Below are 20,239 nucleotides of genomic sequence, written 5' to 3'. Positions count from 1 at the left end.
TCAGACCTCCTATTCTTTAAGGAACCTTGGAGGTCATCTTGTATTTTTTTTTATTACACAGTATTTCAGCTCAGGAAGCTTCGGAGGCTTGCTTCAGACCGGGCAGGTCCTGGCAGAACCAGGCTGGAACCAGGGCTCCTACGGGTGGTTTCTCTTGTTGCCCGCAGGAGGAAGCCGGCGCACAGACCCTGTCCTCATTCGGACCCTCCCTCACCTTTCCATGATTCCTACCTCTTTCCTACATGGTCCCTCGTTCTTATACACCCATCCCTGTGATTTTCTTTTTGCCTGGCTCTTTTCCAGAACAGCCACACCCTTCCTTTCTGTCTTTTAAAATCTTCTGTCTTCGTCAAAGCTGGAAACCGATTCCACTCTCCCTGATCACTGCACAGCCCTCTCTTACTGACTTCTGCTCTTCCTACTGCCTGTCCGCATCCCCCCACAACCGCTCTCTGGAGGTCTGCCATGGATCTGTTTATCTTGCCAGCTGTTAATGGATGGCAAGGTTTTGGTGGGTTCAGTTTTAATCGTGATGCTTCTTTAGATTCTGCCAAAGCCCTGTGCCTTGACCAAGGAAATGGGGCAAAGTGAGAAAAGGCAGTGAAGCCAGAGGCCGAGAAATGTTTTTGAGCCCCGTCTTGCCACTCACTGGCTACTTGACTGTGGGAATGTCTGAACCTGAATCTTCTCATCTGTGAAAGGGGCCGTGAGACTCAAATGTGGTTATAGATGTGAAAGCCCTTTTAAGCTATAAAGTACGGTGCAAATGTAAGGTTTTATTGTGATGGCACAAGTGCTTAATATGTATTTTAGGGATGAATGATTGAAAAGCACGTAAGGTGAAGACAGGTCATTCTCCCTACCGTGTTTGGAGTGTCTCCTGCCACCATATTCCTGACCCCTATATTCTGTGTTCTCTAGTGACATTATAGATGTATTAGTGGTAAAAGAAGAAAAGAAAAGTAGCAAAGCATCTTGATACAATGTGGCTTTTAGGAAAATACTTATTGACTTTAATTAGGCAGAGTACTCTATTTACTTTGATCAGAAATTGTCTGTCAGGGTAAGCAGGCTCATTGGGAGCCGTGCAGAGAGCCCTGACCCATTGAGTTGGCATTGATTGTTTGATCATCCCTAGAAGTTTATTGTAAATGAAGCAGCACTTACCGTTCTCGGGTATTCCTGGAATTGCTGCTATAGTTAGAAGTGAGTTATTCTGTGTGGCAGGAATGGCATATAGAAAAGCTATAATTCTGACTTGCTGACAGGAAAAAATAGCAGTTTTTGTATTTAGATTATGTCGTCCTTTTGGCTGGAATCCATCCACTCTGCACAGTGTCTTGTGATGCTTTCATCAGAGCACTTACTCTGGGTCTCAGCAAGGCAGGGGGTATTGGGAGCAACTGACACAAGTCACTTCCAGAGTTCCCGTGGGAGCAGAGTCCCTAGTGAGGAGACTGGAAGGGAAGCAGAGATGCTTTCTTTCTTTCTAGCCTGGTGCATGTCTTAGGCCTCCAGGAGGGTCCGTGTGCACGTGGGCTGCGCCTGGGTGCTTCGATTTTTTTTTTTTTTTTAATGACAGCTGTTGGGGTGCCTGGGTGGCTCAGTTAAGTGTCTGCCTTCAGTTCAGGTCATGATCCCAGGGTCCTGGAACTGAATCCTGCATCAGGCTCCCTCCTCAGCAGGGAGTCTGATCCTTCCTTTCCCTCTGCCTGCCGCTTTGCCTACTTGTGCTCTCCATCTCTCTGTCAAATAAATAAATAAAATCTTTAAAAAAAAAATCTGTTAAATAAATGACAGTTCTTTCAGTCTCTGGAGGGAAAGCCTTGGAATGAGTTTAGTCTCCTACGTGGATGTTAGGCTGTGAGAAATACTAAAAAGTCAGAGAAGACAGTGATGTAGGTGATGGGGGGCATTTTAAAGCAGCTTTTGCCCTCAGAGGAAAGAGCGGTCCTTGGAATCAGGAGTCCTGTGTTTGACTTCCCGCACTCCCACTGAATGGCCTCAAACCTCCCCCGCTTCTTATGAGAATTAAGTGGAAAGTGCCCAGCTCCTCTCATGAGATGTTGCTGGTGCTCTGTATAGACTGGAATTTCCTCTCCTTGATTGAAACTGTGTTCCATCAAGATGTAATCCGTTTAACAGAAGTTAGGGCCAGAATGTGAATGCTTGCTGCCTGGTAAGCTCTGCATTAGGCACTTTATTTGCATTAACTCACTTAACCCTTAACAGCTCTGTGAGATAAATGCCATTTTTAGCCCCCTCCCTTTTATAACCAAGAACATGGAGGTTTCGGATGTTAAGTAGCTTGCTGAAGATGACAGGAGCTAGTAGGTGGGGAAGGCAGGATTCACACCTCGCTCAGGATGGCTCACTCTCTTCACTGCCCTGCCAGATTTATGAAGTGGAACTTCATTTATGGCCAGGCTTTTGTTCTGAATCCCTGTGTATTCTTTTGTTCTTCAAACAGGCTCACAGCCTAAGGCCTTTGCCACGAAGCCTACAATATATTGCTTTAGCACTTAACACCTTTCTGGGCACTTCCACATCAACAGCCCTGTTTGAAAAAGGCATTGTAGGAGCTCGATGAAAACTTTTTGAAAGATCTTTCTGATCCTTTAGGCAGGATGTTTCCTCTCAGGTTGAGGGATCAGGAAACTAAGGCTCAGAGATTAAAATGATTTGTCCAGGGGCACACTTGCTAGTTGTGTATCAGCTCAGTAATGTTGCTTACTTTGTTACCTTCATCTTTCCTTTAACAACTGCAGTTGATCTTTAAATAACAGAAGTTTGAATTGCATGGATCCACTTATATATATTAAAAAAAACATATAGTACAGTGCTATAAATAAATGTATTTTCTTTCCCTTATGATTTTCCATTTAAATTAATTTTTTTTTAAATTTTATTATTTGATAAACACAGCGAGGGAGGGAACACAAGCAGGGGGAGTGGGAGAGAGAGAAGCAGGCTTCCTGCTGAGCAGGGAGCTGGCTGTGGGGCTCCATCCCAGGACCCTAGGATCATGACCTGAGCCAAAGGCAGATGCTTAACAACTGAGCCACCTGAGCACCCCTCCCTTACGATTTTCTTGATAACATTTTCTTCTCTAGTTGACTTTATTATACTAATACAGTATGTTAATATATAAAACATACAAATATGTGTTAATTGACTATCTGTGTTATTGGTAAGGCTTCCAGTCAACAGTAGGCTATTGGTAGTTAAATTGGAGGGGGGAATAAAAAGTTATATGCTGATTTTTGATGGTGTGGGAGCAAGTGTGCCTAACCTTTGTGTTGTTCAAGATTCAACTGTATTTGATTACTTATTGATTACCTAATATGTGCTGGTGACCAGCACTAAACAAAAGAGACAAAAGTCCCTGCCCTCTTGGAGCTTGAATTGTTATGTTAGGTTTCCTCCCTGACCTTAGGGCTGTGCCTGCTGAAATAGTTTTTTAAGGTCTAAGAAATTTAGTCTTAAAATTTTTTAGGCAGGTGATTTCAGGAAATATTTCTAAATTACATATTTTTCTTTTCAATTTTTCTAGGTTCATACTTTAACTTTCAACTTTTGTATTTTCTACTTCCAAACCAAAAGCTTTGATTCCTTTAAGGTATACATATAGTGACTCACTGTGTGTGTTTTAGTAAAAACAATCAGATACCCAAAGTGTTGTAGTCTGACTCTTGTCATTGATTTTAACCATCATCCAGTCTGTTTTTATCATGTAAATCTGACAGTGGCCTTTGGCCAAAAGCCATCCTATTTTGATCATACTTATGAATATTAACATGGTCTATTTCTATGTCTCTTCACTATTCAAAGTTTAATTGTATATTCTTCCCTTACACAGATACCTGTATTTCAAAAGATGTCCTTGACAGTGTAAGAGGGTTTCTTTGTCTTCAGACTAATAGATTTCTAGGAGTTTAACATCTTGGAAAATAGTTGTAAAATTCCTCTGTTGTAGCCAAGCCCTGTTCAGACCCACAGAGTTGTGTTTTGTTTCTGTTAGTTCTTCCTCATTCAGGAAGTATCAGATATACTTGTCTCCTGTATGAGACTTTGTAAATCAAAGAATTGTGAGACCCCACAAAATTTCCCTGCCCCCCCCTTTTAATGAAAAGTAACATCTATAAGACCAGGAAAGCAGTCCTCTGATCATAGAAAGAAAAGCAATTTTTTCAAAAACTTGAAATTTTGTAAGTAAATTAGTGTGGAAGAACTCACTGCTGTTATCAAAGAGCTTTTGATTACTCACTCTTATTCTTCCCGTTTTCTGAGCTTCTTTGCTTTGGGAATGGGACCCAATGAATCTTACTATTCTTAAAGGGTATCTTGCGATTCCTTCTGGTCAGTTTTTTTAGCATTAAAGATTTTCTTTTTGTATCTGTAACAAGAAACTTAAATTGATTTCTTGGAATTATCCAGCATATTTATAAACTGATCTTGCTCTTTCCTACCTGTTCTTAAAATAAATAGAGAGCATCTTGCTTGCTTTATGTGGAAAGAGATGTTATTTGAGGGAAGCTTTTGCACAGTCTGTAGCAGCAAAAAACTTCTCATCCTGAATGAGGACAGGTGTCATTTCAGATAAAGTGGATCAGCAATTTTAGATTTAAGTACTGAGAACGGTGTCTAGCATGTCTTTTAAGTGCTTTATGGGTGTTTTTACATTTTTATCATTAGAGTATCAGTTTTTTGAGAGCAGAGATTTTGTTATTGAATCAGCATATAAAAACATCATAGTTAATGTGTATTATCTAGAAATTCTGTTACTGATCCTGTTTTCCTTAAGGGTTTAATCTCTAGGCTAGTGCCACAAATCAATACCATTTTATTGTCCTGTCCAGTAATACTGGAGGTCAGTCTGAAAATTAAGTACTCTCTGATTTCAATATAGTGTGGCTTGCAGTAGAGAAGGCTAATGGAAAAAGCAAACTCTCCTTTACTATAGGTTTTCATATAATCCTAGTTCTAGAAAAACCTTGGTAATTTTTGGCTGACTCTCAAATCTTAGAAGAGGCTCAGAACAACCCTGTGACTTTTGAGTTCAAGTTATAATATGTAATCTGATGGTGCATTTTAAAATCCTTTGTGAGTTATAAAAGGATTTATGCTGTAGTCTTTGTTAAAGAGCTGGGGGCTGGTGGAACCTATAGCTCTCTTCCTGATCTGAAAAGCTTTGAGTATGTGTCCCTTTCCTGATTTGGGGCAGGCTTTTTTTTTTAGATTTTATTTATTTATTTGATAGAGAGATCTCAAGTAGGCAGAGAGGCAGGCAGAGAGAGAGGGGGGAAGTAGGCTCCCTGCCGAGCAGAGAGCAGCGCCGCTCAAAGGCAGAGGCTTAACCCACTGAGCCACCCCGGTGCCCCTGGAGCAGACTTCTTTTTTTTTTTTTTTTTAAAGATTTTATTTATTTATTTGACAGAGATCACAAGTAGATGGAGAGGCAGGCAGAGAGAGAGAGAGGGAAGCAGGATCTCTGTGGAGCAGAGAACCCAATGTGGGACTCTGTCCCAGGACCCTGAGATCATGACCTGAGCCGAAGGCAGCGGCTTAACCCACTGAGCCACCCAGGCGCCCGGAGCAGACTTCTTAATGCTTTAGAGCATGGAGTCCATCTGGTCCATTTTCATTCCTCCGTGGCAGTAGCATATAATAGCATGCTTCCAGGAATACTCAGAGAGGTCCCAGACATGTTGTTAGCAAATACTGCTGATGAACCAATAGTGCTGTGCTTTGCCCAGGTGAAAAAGAGTATTGGAGAGTTTTTCCCATTTATGAAGCAGGAGAGATGAGACTAGCTCCTTCCCTCTACAGGACCTTTGCACGTGCTAATCCTTTACTGTTTTCTCCCCACCTCCCTGGATATCCATTATATCTCAGCTCAGTATTACTTTGCTCTTGAGTCCTGCACTAGGTGACACTCTTCTTATTATATCTCCCTCTTTTTCCATCATGGCCTTTTAAGCTCTGTATAATTACCCCTTTATGTGCATTGTTGTTTGATTCCACTGTAGACTGTCAGCTCCATGTAAGCAGGGACCATATTGTTCCTTTTCTTTATTGTGGCCTCCTAATATAGGTCAGTTTCTGGCAACGAAGAACTGCTCAAAATAATGAATTTCCCAAATGTGACATTTGAAACTCTGATTCTGAGCTGAAGCAAAGTGTTAATTAGCATGTAGCTAATTTCACATTGCTCTTTTGATGCAGGGCAGGGTATCTGTTCACATAATTAAAATAATTGATTATATTAAATTTTTAAAACCTGAGAGTATAAGGATTTATTCTTTGACTCTTGTTAACATTGTCCCTGTCAAAATAGCTAAGTTGAAATTGTCATATCAAAATTCATACTTGTATCCTCTTCCTGGCCTCCAGAAGATGACATTGTGACAGGATTGATTTTAGATTGCTTTTATGTTTTCATTTGTGCCATCTCCCACTTTGATCGTAAGGTCCTGTGGGAATACTGGCCTGCAGCCTTGGAGGTTACCCATACTCATCTCCTTTTCCCTCGCCCCCTTTGTACTTCTGCCATGTACTGCTTGGGATTGTGCACTTCCCAATGTAGAGTTCTGATGAAATGTATTGAATGAACGACAGAAAACAGACCGTAATCTGTCAACTCGGAAACCACTAAGGGTGGTTACTCCTTAGTTGCAAAAATTATTTGATTCTACTGTTAAAAAATTTGTGAGAGTTGTTAATGGAGAGTTCTGTGGGGGCGCCTGGGTAGCTCAGTGGGTTAAGCCTCTGTCTTCGGCTCAGGTCATGATCTCAGGTTCCTGGGATTGAGTCCTGCATTGGGCTCTCTGCTCAGCAGGGAGCCTGCTTCCTCCTCTCTCTCTCTCTGCCTACCTCTCTGCCTACTTGTGATCTCTCTCTGTCAAAAAAAAAAAAAAAAAAAAAAAAAAGAGTTCTGTGTGCGTGTTTTGGGCGGGGGGGTGGAGGGTGGTGGTTGGTGATGAAGATGGTGGGATCAGGTACTTTAATTCTACAGAATCAAGCTGGTATCTTTATGTTGCTACCTAAGTTTTCAAGGAAGAATGGCTCAAAAAATATTAGGTGAACAAAAAGCATTTTTCATTAGATTTATTCCTAGGCCTTCCCCCTTTCACCGTATTCTATGATATTTCACCATTAAAATGAGGCCAGGTTGGGGGAGGGTAATTCTAAAGGAAATGGATATGGGAAGTAAAAGCGTGTATCTTTGGGTGTCCTATTGTTCACAGCCTCAGGAGGGAGGTTGTTGATGGAAAAGCACAGGGTCCTCACTTAAACTAGATAGGGCGCTCTATGCTAGGAAGCAAAGTCCCTGGCTTCCTTTCTTGAAGCAGTGAAAATATCATCTTCTGAGATGCTTCTCTGTCCTCTCAGTGTCCTCACCAATTTTTTTTTCCTTCTTCCTCCCAACTGCTTTTTCCTGCCCACTTATGGTTTGGGCTGCTTCCTTAATAAAAGTGTCCTCTTACTTTCTGATGCAATTACCTCTGCAGCTGATTTATTTATTTATCCTTGTTTTTAGCCCAGCTCTAAACGGACTTTGGAAAATAGAGAAGAAAATCCAGTCTGCTTTTTGGAGGACTTTGGACAGCCGAATAAATGCAGGTATATACATTTGCATATTTTTAAAGAAGGGCCAAAAGGAAAATAGCTTTTAGAAAGAAAAATGAAACTGATCTTGGACTTACAGGGCTATGCGCCCTTATATCCTTTACTTTTAAAGTATCGGTATTTTAATTTTTGTTTGTTTCCAAATTTGAGTGTGCTGGTTTAAAAATCCCGAATGTGGAAGTATAGGAATTCCAAAGTAAAAGGTAAACTTCCCTTGTAATCCTTCCTAGACATTCAGCACTTTAACAGTTTATTGTATGTTTTTCCATATTATCCATATGCATGACCAAAAGGGTCATATTATACATATTATGCTTTTTTCACTTTGCTGTATGTCCTGTATGTCTTCCTGTGTGGGTTCATGTAGCTTTATCTCACCTTTTTAAACAGCTGTATAGTAATCTTTTATGTTGATTGTTCTCGTTTTGTTTGTCTCCTGTTGAACATTGTCAGTTGTGGTTTTTCTTATTTTAAGTGGTGCCACACCTTGTACATATATAATTTGTATACTTACCTGATCATTTCCTTGGGGTGAAAGGGTATATAACCCCATCTCTGAGTTCTTCCCATGCCACGCCTCTATAGGATCTCAATGACAAAGGCTTATCTTACATAAAGCAGACTGCAGCTGTTTTGTTTTCCGTGTCTATTTTTCATTGTGGGGTGGAGTTGGGAGCTCAGTGTTGGGTTTAAAAACTTTCTTCCTTGACAGTTCATCTGAACCCTCAAGGTAAGTTATGAGCTAGTCTTACAGCCTGTGTTCTGGAAGATTCTGGTTTTCAAGATGAAACAAGTAAAATTGAGTGCCTCTCAGTTGTAGCATTGAGGCATATCCGATTCGTGTCTCTCCTGTAAGTATCTCGCCTCACCAGGGCAGCTAATAAACAAGCACATGAGTTTGGTGAAAAGACCTGTGGCTGTTGTCCGTACTCTTTGACTTGTCTTGTTTGGAGGAGCTTCCTTGGGCCATTCTGCAAGTACCTATTAAATGTAAGGTTCTGTGCTAGGTACTGGGAATACCTGTGATGTCACTAGATGAGTGACATGGTCCTTGCCCTTAAGAAACTCCCAGCATATATGATTGAGAGAGACAGACATGTGCATAAGATGGCCATAACCCAGTGTGGTTAGTGCAGCGAGATGATCTTGGGAAAGGGCATCTAACTTAGGGGATGGGATGGAGGTTCCTAAGTGCTTCTTGGAGGAGGTAGTGTCCAAGCTGAGCTCTAAAGAAAATTGGAGCTTGCCATGAAGAGGATGAAGTGGGGAGGTATTCCTGTAGAGAAACCAGGATGACCAAAGGCAGGAAGGTGTGAAAAACAGGATGGGGAGGGAGCTGGAGTGACAAGAACGATGAATGGCAGCTTTGTTGGTTTCAGGTGTGAAGTCAGAGGCTAGGAGTAATGGAAGATGAGGTTGGGGGGTGGGGTGGGGAGCTAGTTGGCAGGAATGGAGGGGCTCTGTGAGGAGTTTGAGATGGCACTTGTAGATTAATGGGAAGCCTTTGGAGAATCTGATATGTGTTACAGAGATGTTACTTTGAGGGCCAAGTGAAGGTTGGCTTGGCAGGCAGAAGGAAAGTAGAAACGTGGGGTCAGGGAAGTTAGTTTGTAGGTGATTGGTGTCAGAGTGAGGGGAAGAAAAAATGTATAGGGTTTTCCTTTGTTCCCCTACTTTCTGCCTCATCTAAGGCTAGTAGCTGAGGCTGGCTCTTCGATCCTTGTTACCCTCCCTTTAGAGGGGAGCAGAGGTGAATGACTTATTTACGAGTTTCTCACCAGCAAGTTCTGACCTCTTCAAAGCAAGGCTTCCAGCCCTCATTCTCCTGTCACAAAGTGCTGCCCATCCTCCTACTTGCCCGTGGAGTGACAGGGACCTGGCTCTGTTCATTAATTTTCAAGACACTTCCATATGGCTCATGAGCCCGAATTGGTAGTCCCTTTGTGTGTGCCATCTTAGAGCCAGCCCTGGGCTAGACTCAGGGGGCATGAGGATAGAAAAGACATGGTTCATGCCCTCACTGAGCTTCCTGGTTAGTGGGAGATAGACAAAGTTAAAAGACCATTCGATCTGTGGCATGGGTCAATTCAGAAGTGAAATGATTCTGGTAGAGCTAGCTGCAGCATCAACATCCGTGGTTCCAGAATGAGCCACATTTTTCAACTACTACTTGTGTGCCAATAGAGAAAACAAATTTAGGCTGTGTCTAAAATTATTCTTATTTTTGAGAACATGATCTAATCATAATTAGAATGCATAATGGATTATGTGTGTAATTAGAGTGGATCATTTCACCTCTTATATGTTCTGATGCGTTTGATTTTCAGAGAGGGAAGGTGCAGGGAGAGTTACTTAACTTGCTTGAGAGGTAGTTCTGCCTGCTTCCATTCCCTTCCTGATGTTCTCTTGCACCACTCGAACTTTTAGCACATAGAATGACCACACGGTCTTGTTTTTCCTTCCACTACAGTATCTAAATATAAAAGAGGACTGCAATGCCATGGCTTTCTGTGCTAAAATGAGGAGCTCCAAGAAGACGGAGGTGAATCTGGAGGCCCCTGAGCCAGGAGTGGAAGTGCTCTTCTATCTTTCTGATAGGGAGCCCCTCCGGCTGGGCAGCGGAGAGTACACCGCGGAGGAGATCTGCATCAGGGCGGCGCAGGAATGCTGTGAGTACAGGTTGCCCGGGGTACATTTCCGCTGTCCAGCAGGTGCATCCCAGTGTCTCTGCCCCCCCCACCGCCCCGAACTCTGCTGTGTGGGTTCTGCCCTGCCTCTGCCACTTACTTGCATTTGACTGTAGGCCAGTGATTTTAATTCTGGGAGTTTGACTTTTCACTTTCTTGATCGTAAAATGCCTTGTTCTTGCTCTGTCACTCATGACTTTGGGATACCAGGGAATGATGCTTGCCGGCTGTGGAGGCTCAGTTTTTATTTCCCCTACCTCTAGGAAACTGGAATCATATCAGCACTAAATGAATAAAAACAGGGAGTACAAAGTTACAGGCTCAGTAATGGCATCTCTCAATATCTGAATGATTGTTCAAAACTTCTTCTGAAAAGTGTGATCCTTCCTTTCGCCACTTTAATCTGCTTCCTCCCCCATGATTCTGACTTGAAGTGAGAAGCTGAGTGTCACTTTGTGGCTTGGTCAGAATGCCAGCTTGTAAAAAGGGCAGTGAGGCTGTGAACAACATGGTCTTTTTTTTTTCCCCTCCATGTGAACCTTGTCTTACTTAAGTTAGCCTGTTGCCCTCAGAAGGTGAGAAACCAAACTGAATAACAAAATGAAGCCCTCTTTGTTATCCTTTGAACTTGGAATCAGTCATAGCTTTTTTTCTACCTCCTTGTATATGACTGGTAAAGTTAAATCATAGAAACATAAATATACGATCTGATCTACTGGGATTGTGGTGATGGTTGTATAACTGTTTATAAATATACTAAAATTCACTGAAATTTATACTTAAAATGGGTAGGCTTTATAATATATAAATTATATCCTAATAAAGCTATTTCTAAAAAAAAAAAAAAAACAAAACCTCTATTTTATGATGATGATGTGACTAGTGATGATGGCCAGTGGTCTTATCCGTGTTTCATTTATATATCCTCTTTAGCCCTCAGGACCATTATATTGGGATAGTGGAGACATTTCAAGAAATACTTACCTAGTTTGTGATACAGCTTGTCTAGGAACCCATTTTTCTTTATATATCTATATCTATATCTATATATCTGCCTCAAATGCTTTAAATACCAGAGTTCCAATAAAAGGGGAGAGGTTGGTGCTACAGGGAAGAGTGTGTAGTAGGCCCTTACTAACTAAACACGACATTAGATAAAATCAGCTGAGCTATGTAAATTATGAGGGGGGAAATGCATTAATCTTTAAAGTTGTTTTGGCTAGATAGCGAAGTATATAAGGAACCAGCTTTTGACTTCAGCTTTAAAAGGATTTGTAATTAGCAAAACAACTAGATGTAAATTATTGCTTCTAATGTATTTTTTTAAGGTGGTGTTTTTTTTCTCCTTTCCCTTGGGGTTTGGTTTATAGTGTTTATTCTGTTAGCCCAGCCATGGTGTTTGTACAGAATTGCTGGGCTGCAGTTAATGAGAGAGCAAGGGGCTGCTGCTATAGAAGACGGGAGAGAGCCTGAGTCCGCAGGCAGATGCAGCCACTGAATCTGCTGTAGGTCCGGGCTCAGGGCCAGTAGGTGTAGGGCACCGGCTTCCAAGCCCAGTCTGGAGAGAATGAGTGGGCTCTTTGATAACTGACTCAGGGGAGTGTTGCAAACATTTATTAATTTTAAAAGTGTATGAGTACAGAATGCCACATGTTCTTACAGCTCTGCTTATTATTATAGTAAGTGGTATTTAGAGGCAGTATTGTTTTCTTCTCTGTTGTCCATTAAAGATATGGTCTCTTTCTGTTCTTTCAGCTCTCATTATTTTACTTCCTCATTACCTCTGTCTTGGTTTGAATCGTAACTCTGCATTTTATTAGCCGAGTAGCCTTAAATTAGGCTAAATCTCAGGAGGCCACAGTTCCTTCACCTGTAAAATGGCAAAGACATTAATTACCTCATCAAGTGTCAAGAGGATTAAAAGATAAACAGTGTACAGTGTGTTAGCCTGATGCCTGACACTTAACTCTCAGTAAAAGTTAGTGTTGTTGTTACCATTAATCAGTACTTTCGTATAAAAAGCTATCTTTGATCTTCCTATTTATAAGTATGAATAGTATTAAAGTCAGACCTGTGGTAGAATACATATTGTTGATTACAAATTACGCTTCAGTATGTACGTGTCAGGGCACATTCAAATCTGCATACATGTGAGGAGAGGCTGGGTTTCCAGGCTGGTTCAGAAGGGCCAATTCGTGAATGAACAACTATAGTATACCTAAAACATAGTCTTAACAATACTGGATCTAGAACTCGTTTGCTTTTGTTCCCAAAGAAAAATGCTCTTTGAAGTTTACCCCCATCTTCTCTGTTGTAAGGGACTTCTGAGGGATGAGTCCAGATACCTTGAGCAGAAGGAATTGAGGGTTTCCAGTGAGGGGGCATCAGGATGCCAAGGCATTTGTTGCATCTTCACGCAGTGTGTGCGCTGGAGAGAGTTGGTGGCTAAATGGACGGGCAGGGGCGGCAAGGGTCCCTGTCAGTGTCTGTCTTGCTTCAGAGGTCGGATTTGGGAAGTGCCGATTACCTTGTATTTCCATATATTTTTCGGTTAAGTTGACTGTATCTTAGCTCGAGGCCTGGTCATGCATGAAAATATCAGTCATAATTGAGTATGTGCAATCACCACCTTCTTCCCTTCCCCCATGCTTTTAGATCACAAGTCTGTGTAATTTTAATTATGGGCTCAGAAGTAAGTGGAAAGGTGCTTTCCTGGCCTGGGGATCTCCTTTGTCTTTTTAACCCTTCCTGTATCAAAGGAGGCAGTTGCTGGTGGGGGGAGGCAAGGGAGCACTCACTATAGGACCACTTTTGTTAAGCATATATCTTCTTATTAGTTGGCTACTAATAAAAAATATTTATGATAACTATACAGAGTACTTAAGAAGTGTATTTATTATTAATAGTAATAGATTTTTATCACTGACAAAAATCAGTTTGGTTATTTATTCTAACTCATGATTTCGTGTACTACTGCCAGGAACTTCTTTGCATGTTTAATGCATAATCGGAGCGTGTTAGAATTGGTAAAACATTTCTGTACGAGACAGATTGGGGATTTCCCGAACTCCAAGAATGTTTCTGGGATTAGCAAGGTGCCTGCCCATCAGATGGTATCTGGAAATGTGGGCTGGCATATTTTTTCTTTTAGGCATGATTTGTTAAGACTGTCATAGACACTGGGATGAGAAATACCATTAGACTTTTATTTTCAAATGGGTTTAATCTGGTTTGCCAGGAGCTATAGTGCATATTCCTGGGGAGCCATGGTTCTAAATTATCATGATTAAAACTGCCTGATTAAACATGGTTGGAAGTCCTATTGGCCCTGAAAGGATAAAAATGTGACCTAGATTCTTCAGATAGAGTTCCTTGTCTTTTCTTACATCCTGCTTCAGGAACAAATGGCCTACTGTATCTGTCTTTAATTTTCTGATATGTTCTTTACCTATGCCCAGGTATCTCTCCACTGTGTCACAACCTCTTTGCCCTGTATGATGAGAACAGCAAGCTCTGGTATGCCCCGAATCGCGCCATCACTGTTGACGACAAGACATCCCTCCGGCTCCACTACCGGATGAGGTATGGGGGCCCGCCTGGCTGCCTCTTGTGGGGGTGTGACAGTCAGCCCGGAGCCCTGAGTCACTTACTGGGAAGATTTGTAGGCATTTTGTAATTGGTGAGTTTTGTATTTGCTTGGTCTGAGAAAGGACTTTTTCAGTATTTGAGATACAATTCAAGATGAATTCGATCACCACCGTCTGCCACATTTTAGAAAAGACATCATTATGATGCAGAGGGTATTTTGAATAGAATTAGTATCCTACAGCAGAGTTTTTCAAGCAGTGAGTCATGTTTATTAATTTAATTTAGTGAGTTGTGACCAGAATTTGTCTTAAAAAAAAAACCCACAAAAAAACAAACAGGCAAGAATGGGTAATACCGGCGTACACACATATCCTAAGAGTACTGTTTTTTCACAACTTCTGTTTGAGATATGCAGGTGTATGTACCAGGTCATGATACAATAAATGATTTCTTCTTAAAAGTTCCAGCTAAAAAGTTTGAGAAACACCACTTGAAGGGGTTCCGTAGAAATCCTAAGTTAGTCTTGCTCTCAAGGGGTAGATGTTATGATCCACTCCCTGAGGATTTTTATCTAGTGGGTGGGACCCAAGTTTTTCTTCTGATGAGTAAAGTACTTGCCTTGTCTCCTATATCTTAGACTTTCTTAGATGTCACGTAGTCTCCCAGGGTGGCATAGACAGTCAGTACTTCACTGTAGGGTCGTGAGTTTATAAGCCCATTTGCGCTGTACCCAGAATTGAAAATAGGTCTGTTAGATACTAGTTAAGCACAAGTGAATGTGTAGCTAAGTAGCAAAAGAGCTTATAAAAAGGGTGAATTGTTTTTGAAAAGCATCTTAATTTACATAGACATGATGAAATCCGTGGATTCCCTCAGGTGCTAATGGAATGTAGGGACCCGCCGGAAAAGCCCTGGGGGATCTGGGAGGCTCTCCCCAATATCTTAGCTGCTGTTTCCTTTGGGAAGGTGTTAGAGTTGTTCACATTCCAGACCGGCCTGGGTGCTTTTCCCAGCGGCAGTTGAACCAGACCTTTCTTTGGTAATCATCCTAGGGCTGACTTTTTTTTTTTTTTTTTTTTCCCTTCTTTCTGTACTCACCCAAGGTCTCACTTTAAGGGAAAAGGTGTGTAGCATGTGAGATTTCACGCCCTAGATTTAGGGAGACATTCACTCCACCCAGCTGAGCCTTCTGACTATATTTGGATTTGTTTTTCAAAGTGTAATCTTGCTTTCTGTGGCCTCGGGGGTTGGCTCTGTGATCCAGCATTAAAATGTATCTTTGCAGCTGGCAATCCAGGAAGGGGGCATGTCACTGAGTTCTAGTCTTTCCTTGTAGATCTCTCCACTTGGCTCAGAATCTGGAATGGTAGAATTGGGGACTTGGATGAGACCTGAGTTTACCTAATTCAACTACTGCAGTTGTTTAGGGGAGAACTGTGTCCCAAATGGAGAAGTGAGTTACCCAGAGTCACACACCTAGTGAATCCTCTTGTCAGCCCCAGAGCCCTCCTTGAGACATTGGTCTTTGTTGAGTGTGGGAGTCCCTCACTCACCATTAAAAGCTAGTTATCTTTGCCTCCTCCTTGTTTGGTTAGCTGCCAGGAAGTGCTGGGCTACTTCATTTTTTGGCACCTCGACTTTGTATCTGACATTGCGCTTCAACAGGATATTGCTTTGTTACCACAGGCTCTTTGAACTTGGAAAAAAGATCCCACCCAAAGCTAAAACATTTGCATTACAACAAACTACAAAAACTTTGAAACCTCATAATCTCACCACTAAAGAAGGTGTAATACAAAACAAATCTTAGTGACTATTTTAGTGGAATCCCAGCTCTATTTTGGGAAATACTCTGTGCTTCAATTTTAATTTTCTGTTTTTAGATAATGCTTTTAATAGTTTTTAAATAATATATCTTAATATAAGCCTATGTTTTATTCCTTTTTAAGAAAAAAAATATTTTCTTGATCTTTCACTATCCATTAGTAAAAATTCTATAGAAACCTAAGGAGAATTTGTTGTGTATAGTATCTGTATGTAAACTTAGAATATGCAGTCATTTGTAATGTAGTTTTCTCAAAAACTTGCAAGGAAGGCGTATCTCCTTGATAGGTCTATCTTTTTATCTCTCTCTCCCTCCCTCTTCCTTCCTGTGTTGTTCTTCCACGCCATTTTGAAAAGGAATCTACGCAGCTGTTATACTATATTTATTTATGCCATTCTTTATTTTTTTTTCCATTAGCATGTTCTAATACTGGGAATTTGTGTGTGGCCCAAGTTTGATGAACATCTTGATAATTTTTTTAAAAGATTTTATTTATGTATTTGACAGAGATCACAAGTAGGCAGAGAGGCTGGCAGAGTCAGGGGAAGCAGGCTCCCTGCTGAGCAGAGAGCCTGATGTGGGACCACATCCCAGGACCCTGAGATCATGACCTGAGCTGAAGGCAGAGCCTTAACCCACTGAGCCACCCAGGCGCCCCAATAATTAATTTTGAAAAGGAGTGTAGAGCATCTTTTCATGTGTCTGTTGGCTGTATGTCGTCTTCGAAAAATGTTCGTGTCTTCTGCCCAGTTTTTAATTGGATTATTTATTATGTGGTTTTGAGTTGTAGAAGTTCTTTATTTTGGATATTAGTCCCTTATTGGCTATGTCATTTGCAGTTATCTTCTCCCATTTGTTAGGTTGTGTTTTTTTGTTTTTGGTTTTTTTTTTGTTTTTTTTTTTTTTTGAGGGTTTTTCTTGCCTGTGCAAAAGCTTTTTGTTTTGGTGTCATCTCAGTAGTTCAATTTGTTTTTGTTTCCCTTGCCTCAGGAGACCTATCTAGAAAAAACGTTCAGAGGCTGATGTCAGAGACGACTGCTTGTGTTTTCTTCTAGGAATGTTACAGAATTGTTGAATCATTATATTGTACACCTGAAACTAATATAACACTGTATGTTAATTACATTTGAATTTAAAACAAAGTATAGAGTTTCTCTTTTCAAGGTACCTTCTGGTTTTGTCCTACTAGTACAGAATTAGGAAGGTGTTGATTTTGGTAGTTACTGATTTAAAGGTTTTTGTTTTTTGTTTCGTCATCTTATTAAATAGAAGGCTGTCAGCCTTTGGCCATGGGCAATTTCTAGAGACCCAGCCTTGCTTTAGGCTCTGCTTAGCCATTACTGAGGTAGCAAAGCTGCCCATTAGTTTGATTCCCTCAGTCTTGTCTGAACAGCTTGCCAAAAGATTTCCAAATCAAAGCTGGTCCCACAGGGCTCAGACAACAACCTCAAAGAATTGATTGAAGATGATGTTCTGCCCAAAGAGGGTAGGTTGGGCTGTTGTCTTTACCAGGTCTGAGGACTCTTTCTCATAGAGACTGAGTGGGATATGGCAGAAGAGGACCGTGCCTTGGACTGGTTCAAAGAGAAGCTGTCCTCCGTGCTTCTCTTTTGAACAACCTCCTCCATCTCAGAGATCCTTTTACCCCTTCTCCCAGGTGCCTTTCCATATTGCACACAACTCTTGTTTTCTCATCATCACCACCGTCTTCCACTGCCAAACAGAATTTACCTGTCTGCATGCCTTCTTTGCAAGCTGTGCTTTGAATGTTTGCATAAGGAGTGCCTGGCACGGGGTAAACGGTCAGACTTTCTTCGCTACTATTCTCCATCGTCCTGTTTAGACCCGTTCACCTGTCTCCTTCCGAGCAGATCCCTAGAACTCCTAGCAGATGTCTGCTTATTATGTGAATGCCAAAAACTTTCTGTTTTGGACTTGACTTGGTAGCCAGAGGAGCTGGCTGTGTTCTCATGGATTTTTTTTTTTCTCCCCCAGTCTCAGCTTCCTGTATTTACTCAGTTGGTAGCACCCGTTCACCTCTTACTTTCTGCTTACCTGAGATCACTGATCCTCGTTGAGTCCTCTCGTCCTGGGCTCTGTCCTGCCCTTGAAGAGTAGACTCCTCAGTCTGGCGAGAGCATAAATGCCAGCCTCTTCCTCAGCTGATAGCCTCACGCCTCTGCCTTTACCAGGGCCTGATCGCCTCGCATAGGAGGGTGAGAGGACAATCCCACAGCTGTGGTTCATGCCACACACGGGCCCCATGGATATATGGTTCTTTCTGTGTGTGAGTGAGAGACACCAAAACCCACTGTCAGATTCTCAGTCACTTTCGTAAATTATAGGGAAGATGGGCTATATAGAATCCAGGAAAGTTTTAAAATGTTAATTTTACTTTTATAGTAACTTCCTTATCCACCCTTCCCTTTCCATGTTAATTGCGGCTTCTTGAACTAGTCTGTTGATTTGTCGTTTATTCTTCCAACAATCATGTATTAAGTGTCTGTTGTATGTTGGGGGGTTCAGTGCTGAGCAAGATAGCTGAGGCCTCTGCCCCCACAGAGCTCAACATTGTCCAGACTATTGCCATAGGCATCTGCTTGTCTGTGGATATCCTGCCTCACATGAGCTCGCCCTGCAGTCTTCTCTGCCAGCTGTGTACTATCCCGGCTCTAAAGCCTGGCATTTATTTGTACTGGTCCCAAATTCTCTTCCCAGCCTTTGCCTCCCTTCCCTGCCACTTCCCCTGGCAGTGGAGGGCAGATTTTCCCTCCTTTGACACCTCATCAAAGCCTCTCTTCTGTCCAGGGACAACTTATCTATTAGGCACAGTGCCTAGGGCTCATAATATTGTTAAGGACTCACAAAAGTGCTTTAATTTCTTTTAAAATCAGAGAAAAAAATGAATGTAATGTAGCCTGGATTATATTAATCTTTATATCAACACAGATATGAACTATAACTTTAATATTTTTTTATGAAGGAAAAACTGTGGGCTCCATGAAAGTCACAATGTTGTCATCCTACTTATGAGACATGCCCCTTTTATGTTACTTCATTGCTATTGTTGGATTTGACCGATTGCCATATATACACACATAGACAAGGAACTCCAGAGCACTAGGGACTATGCCCTTTGAATCCCAGCCTGGCACAGGGCCTGGTGTGTGTAAGCTTTGCAAATATAGCTCAGTGACAGATGTCTGAGTTTAGTGGTAGCACTTTTTTGGGAGGAAATTTTATTTGTTGCTTCTTCCTACCATAGTTGTTTTTGGTCAGCACCTGGGCATGTCAAGGGAGAAAGACCTGGGTACCAGCTGAGTCTCTAGCCTAGAGATGGGCTGCAGCAGCTTGGCTTAGTTAATTTCACACATCCCAGAGCTTGCTGTGTTTCTCTCATAGGTGGCAGAGGCAAGCGGTAGTTAAGAGAACAGGCTTGTGAGGTGCCTGGGTGGCTCAGTGGGTTAAAGCCTCTGCCTTCGGCTCAGGTCATGATCCTAGGGTTCTAGGATCGAGCCCCACATCGGGCTCTCTGCTCAGCAGGGAGCCTGCTTCCCTTCCTCTCTCTCTGCCTGCCTCTCTGCCTACTTGTGATCTCTGTCTGTCAAATACATACATACATACATACATACGTAAATAAATTAAAAAAAAAAAAGAACAGGCTTGTTGTCAGGTCATCTAGCTTCTTGGAACCTCAGTTTTCCTCGTCTGTAACATAGAAACAGCAGAATCTACCTTGTGCAGTTGCTGTAAGGATGAAATGGCATAAAGTGCTTATTAACTTCACACCACTGGAAACTGATGGTTGTAGTAGTGCTCATGTATTTCTTCTACTTTAACTTTATTGCTTGTAAGATAAACTATCAATTTAATAACAGCGGTCCGGGAAATAGGAGCCACTGCCATATTAACTGTACATCTTGATTATACAAGGAAACTTAAAAAATGTTTGAACAGAAGTGTTGAAATGGGCATAAAATTGGTCTTGGATTCAAGGCAGGATGGCATTATTAAAGGTGAAGGGAGTGGCTGGGCCAATTTCTGGTTCTAGTCAGCTGTATTTTCCTATTTAGGAAGATGTAGTGGAAAGTCACTTTATCTTCCTGAGTCATAGACAGGTTCTGGCAGGATGCTCTTCACAGAGTGTTTGTAAGAGTGAAAAGAAAAAGGACTTTATAACCAGTGAAGTGCTCCACAGCTGAAAGGTCGGTCTGTCTGCTTGCTTTTCAGGCAAGTTTAGCCTCCAGCACCAAGCACTGTGGGTACAATCAGGACACCCCTCCCATGCGTTCTGAGGTCCCCTTTCCCAAAATTGACATTTATTTTCCTGCCTTCCAGGTTCTATTTCACCAACTGGCATGGGACCAATGATAATGAGCAGTCCGTATGGCGACATTCTCCAAAGAAGCAGAAAAATGGCTATGAGAAAAAAAAAGTCCCAGATGCAACCCCTCTCCTTGATGCCAGTTCTTTGGAATATCTGTTTGCTCAGGTAAGAAGTTTGGGCCCA

At 41.7% G+C, this 20,239-nt stretch overlaps 1 protein-coding gene across 1 annotated transcript in view; it reads left to right on the top strand.

The window, feature by feature from the left end:
- LOC111142881 (Janus kinase 1) overlaps positions 1–20,239 on the top strand; it is a 125,120-nt gene that overhangs the window by 68,164 nt on the left and 36,717 nt on the right. Inside the window, exons 2-5 of the mRNA XM_022496274.1 lie at positions 7,541–7,623; positions 10,100–10,298; positions 13,775–13,898; positions 20,068–20,221. Coding sequence (XP_022351982.1) covers positions 7,618–7,623; positions 10,100–10,298; positions 13,775–13,898; positions 20,068–20,221 — 483 coding nt within the window. The 5' untranslated portion in view covers positions 7,541–7,617. The remainder of the gene's footprint in view (positions 1–7,540; positions 7,624–10,099; positions 10,299–13,774; positions 13,899–20,067; positions 20,222–20,239) is intronic.

The sequence above is a fragment of the Enhydra lutris genome, unplaced genomic scaffold (genome assembly GCF_002288905.1).
Source record: "Enhydra lutris kenyoni isolate GAN:26980312 unplaced genomic scaffold, ASM228890v2 scaffoldscaffold9, whole genome shotgun sequence".
Lineage (NCBI taxonomy): Eukaryota > Metazoa > Chordata > Mammalia > Carnivora > Mustelidae > Enhydra > Enhydra lutris.
The sequence above is the reverse complement of the archived record's forward strand: the minus strand, read 5'-3'. Positions and strand labels throughout refer to the sequence as shown.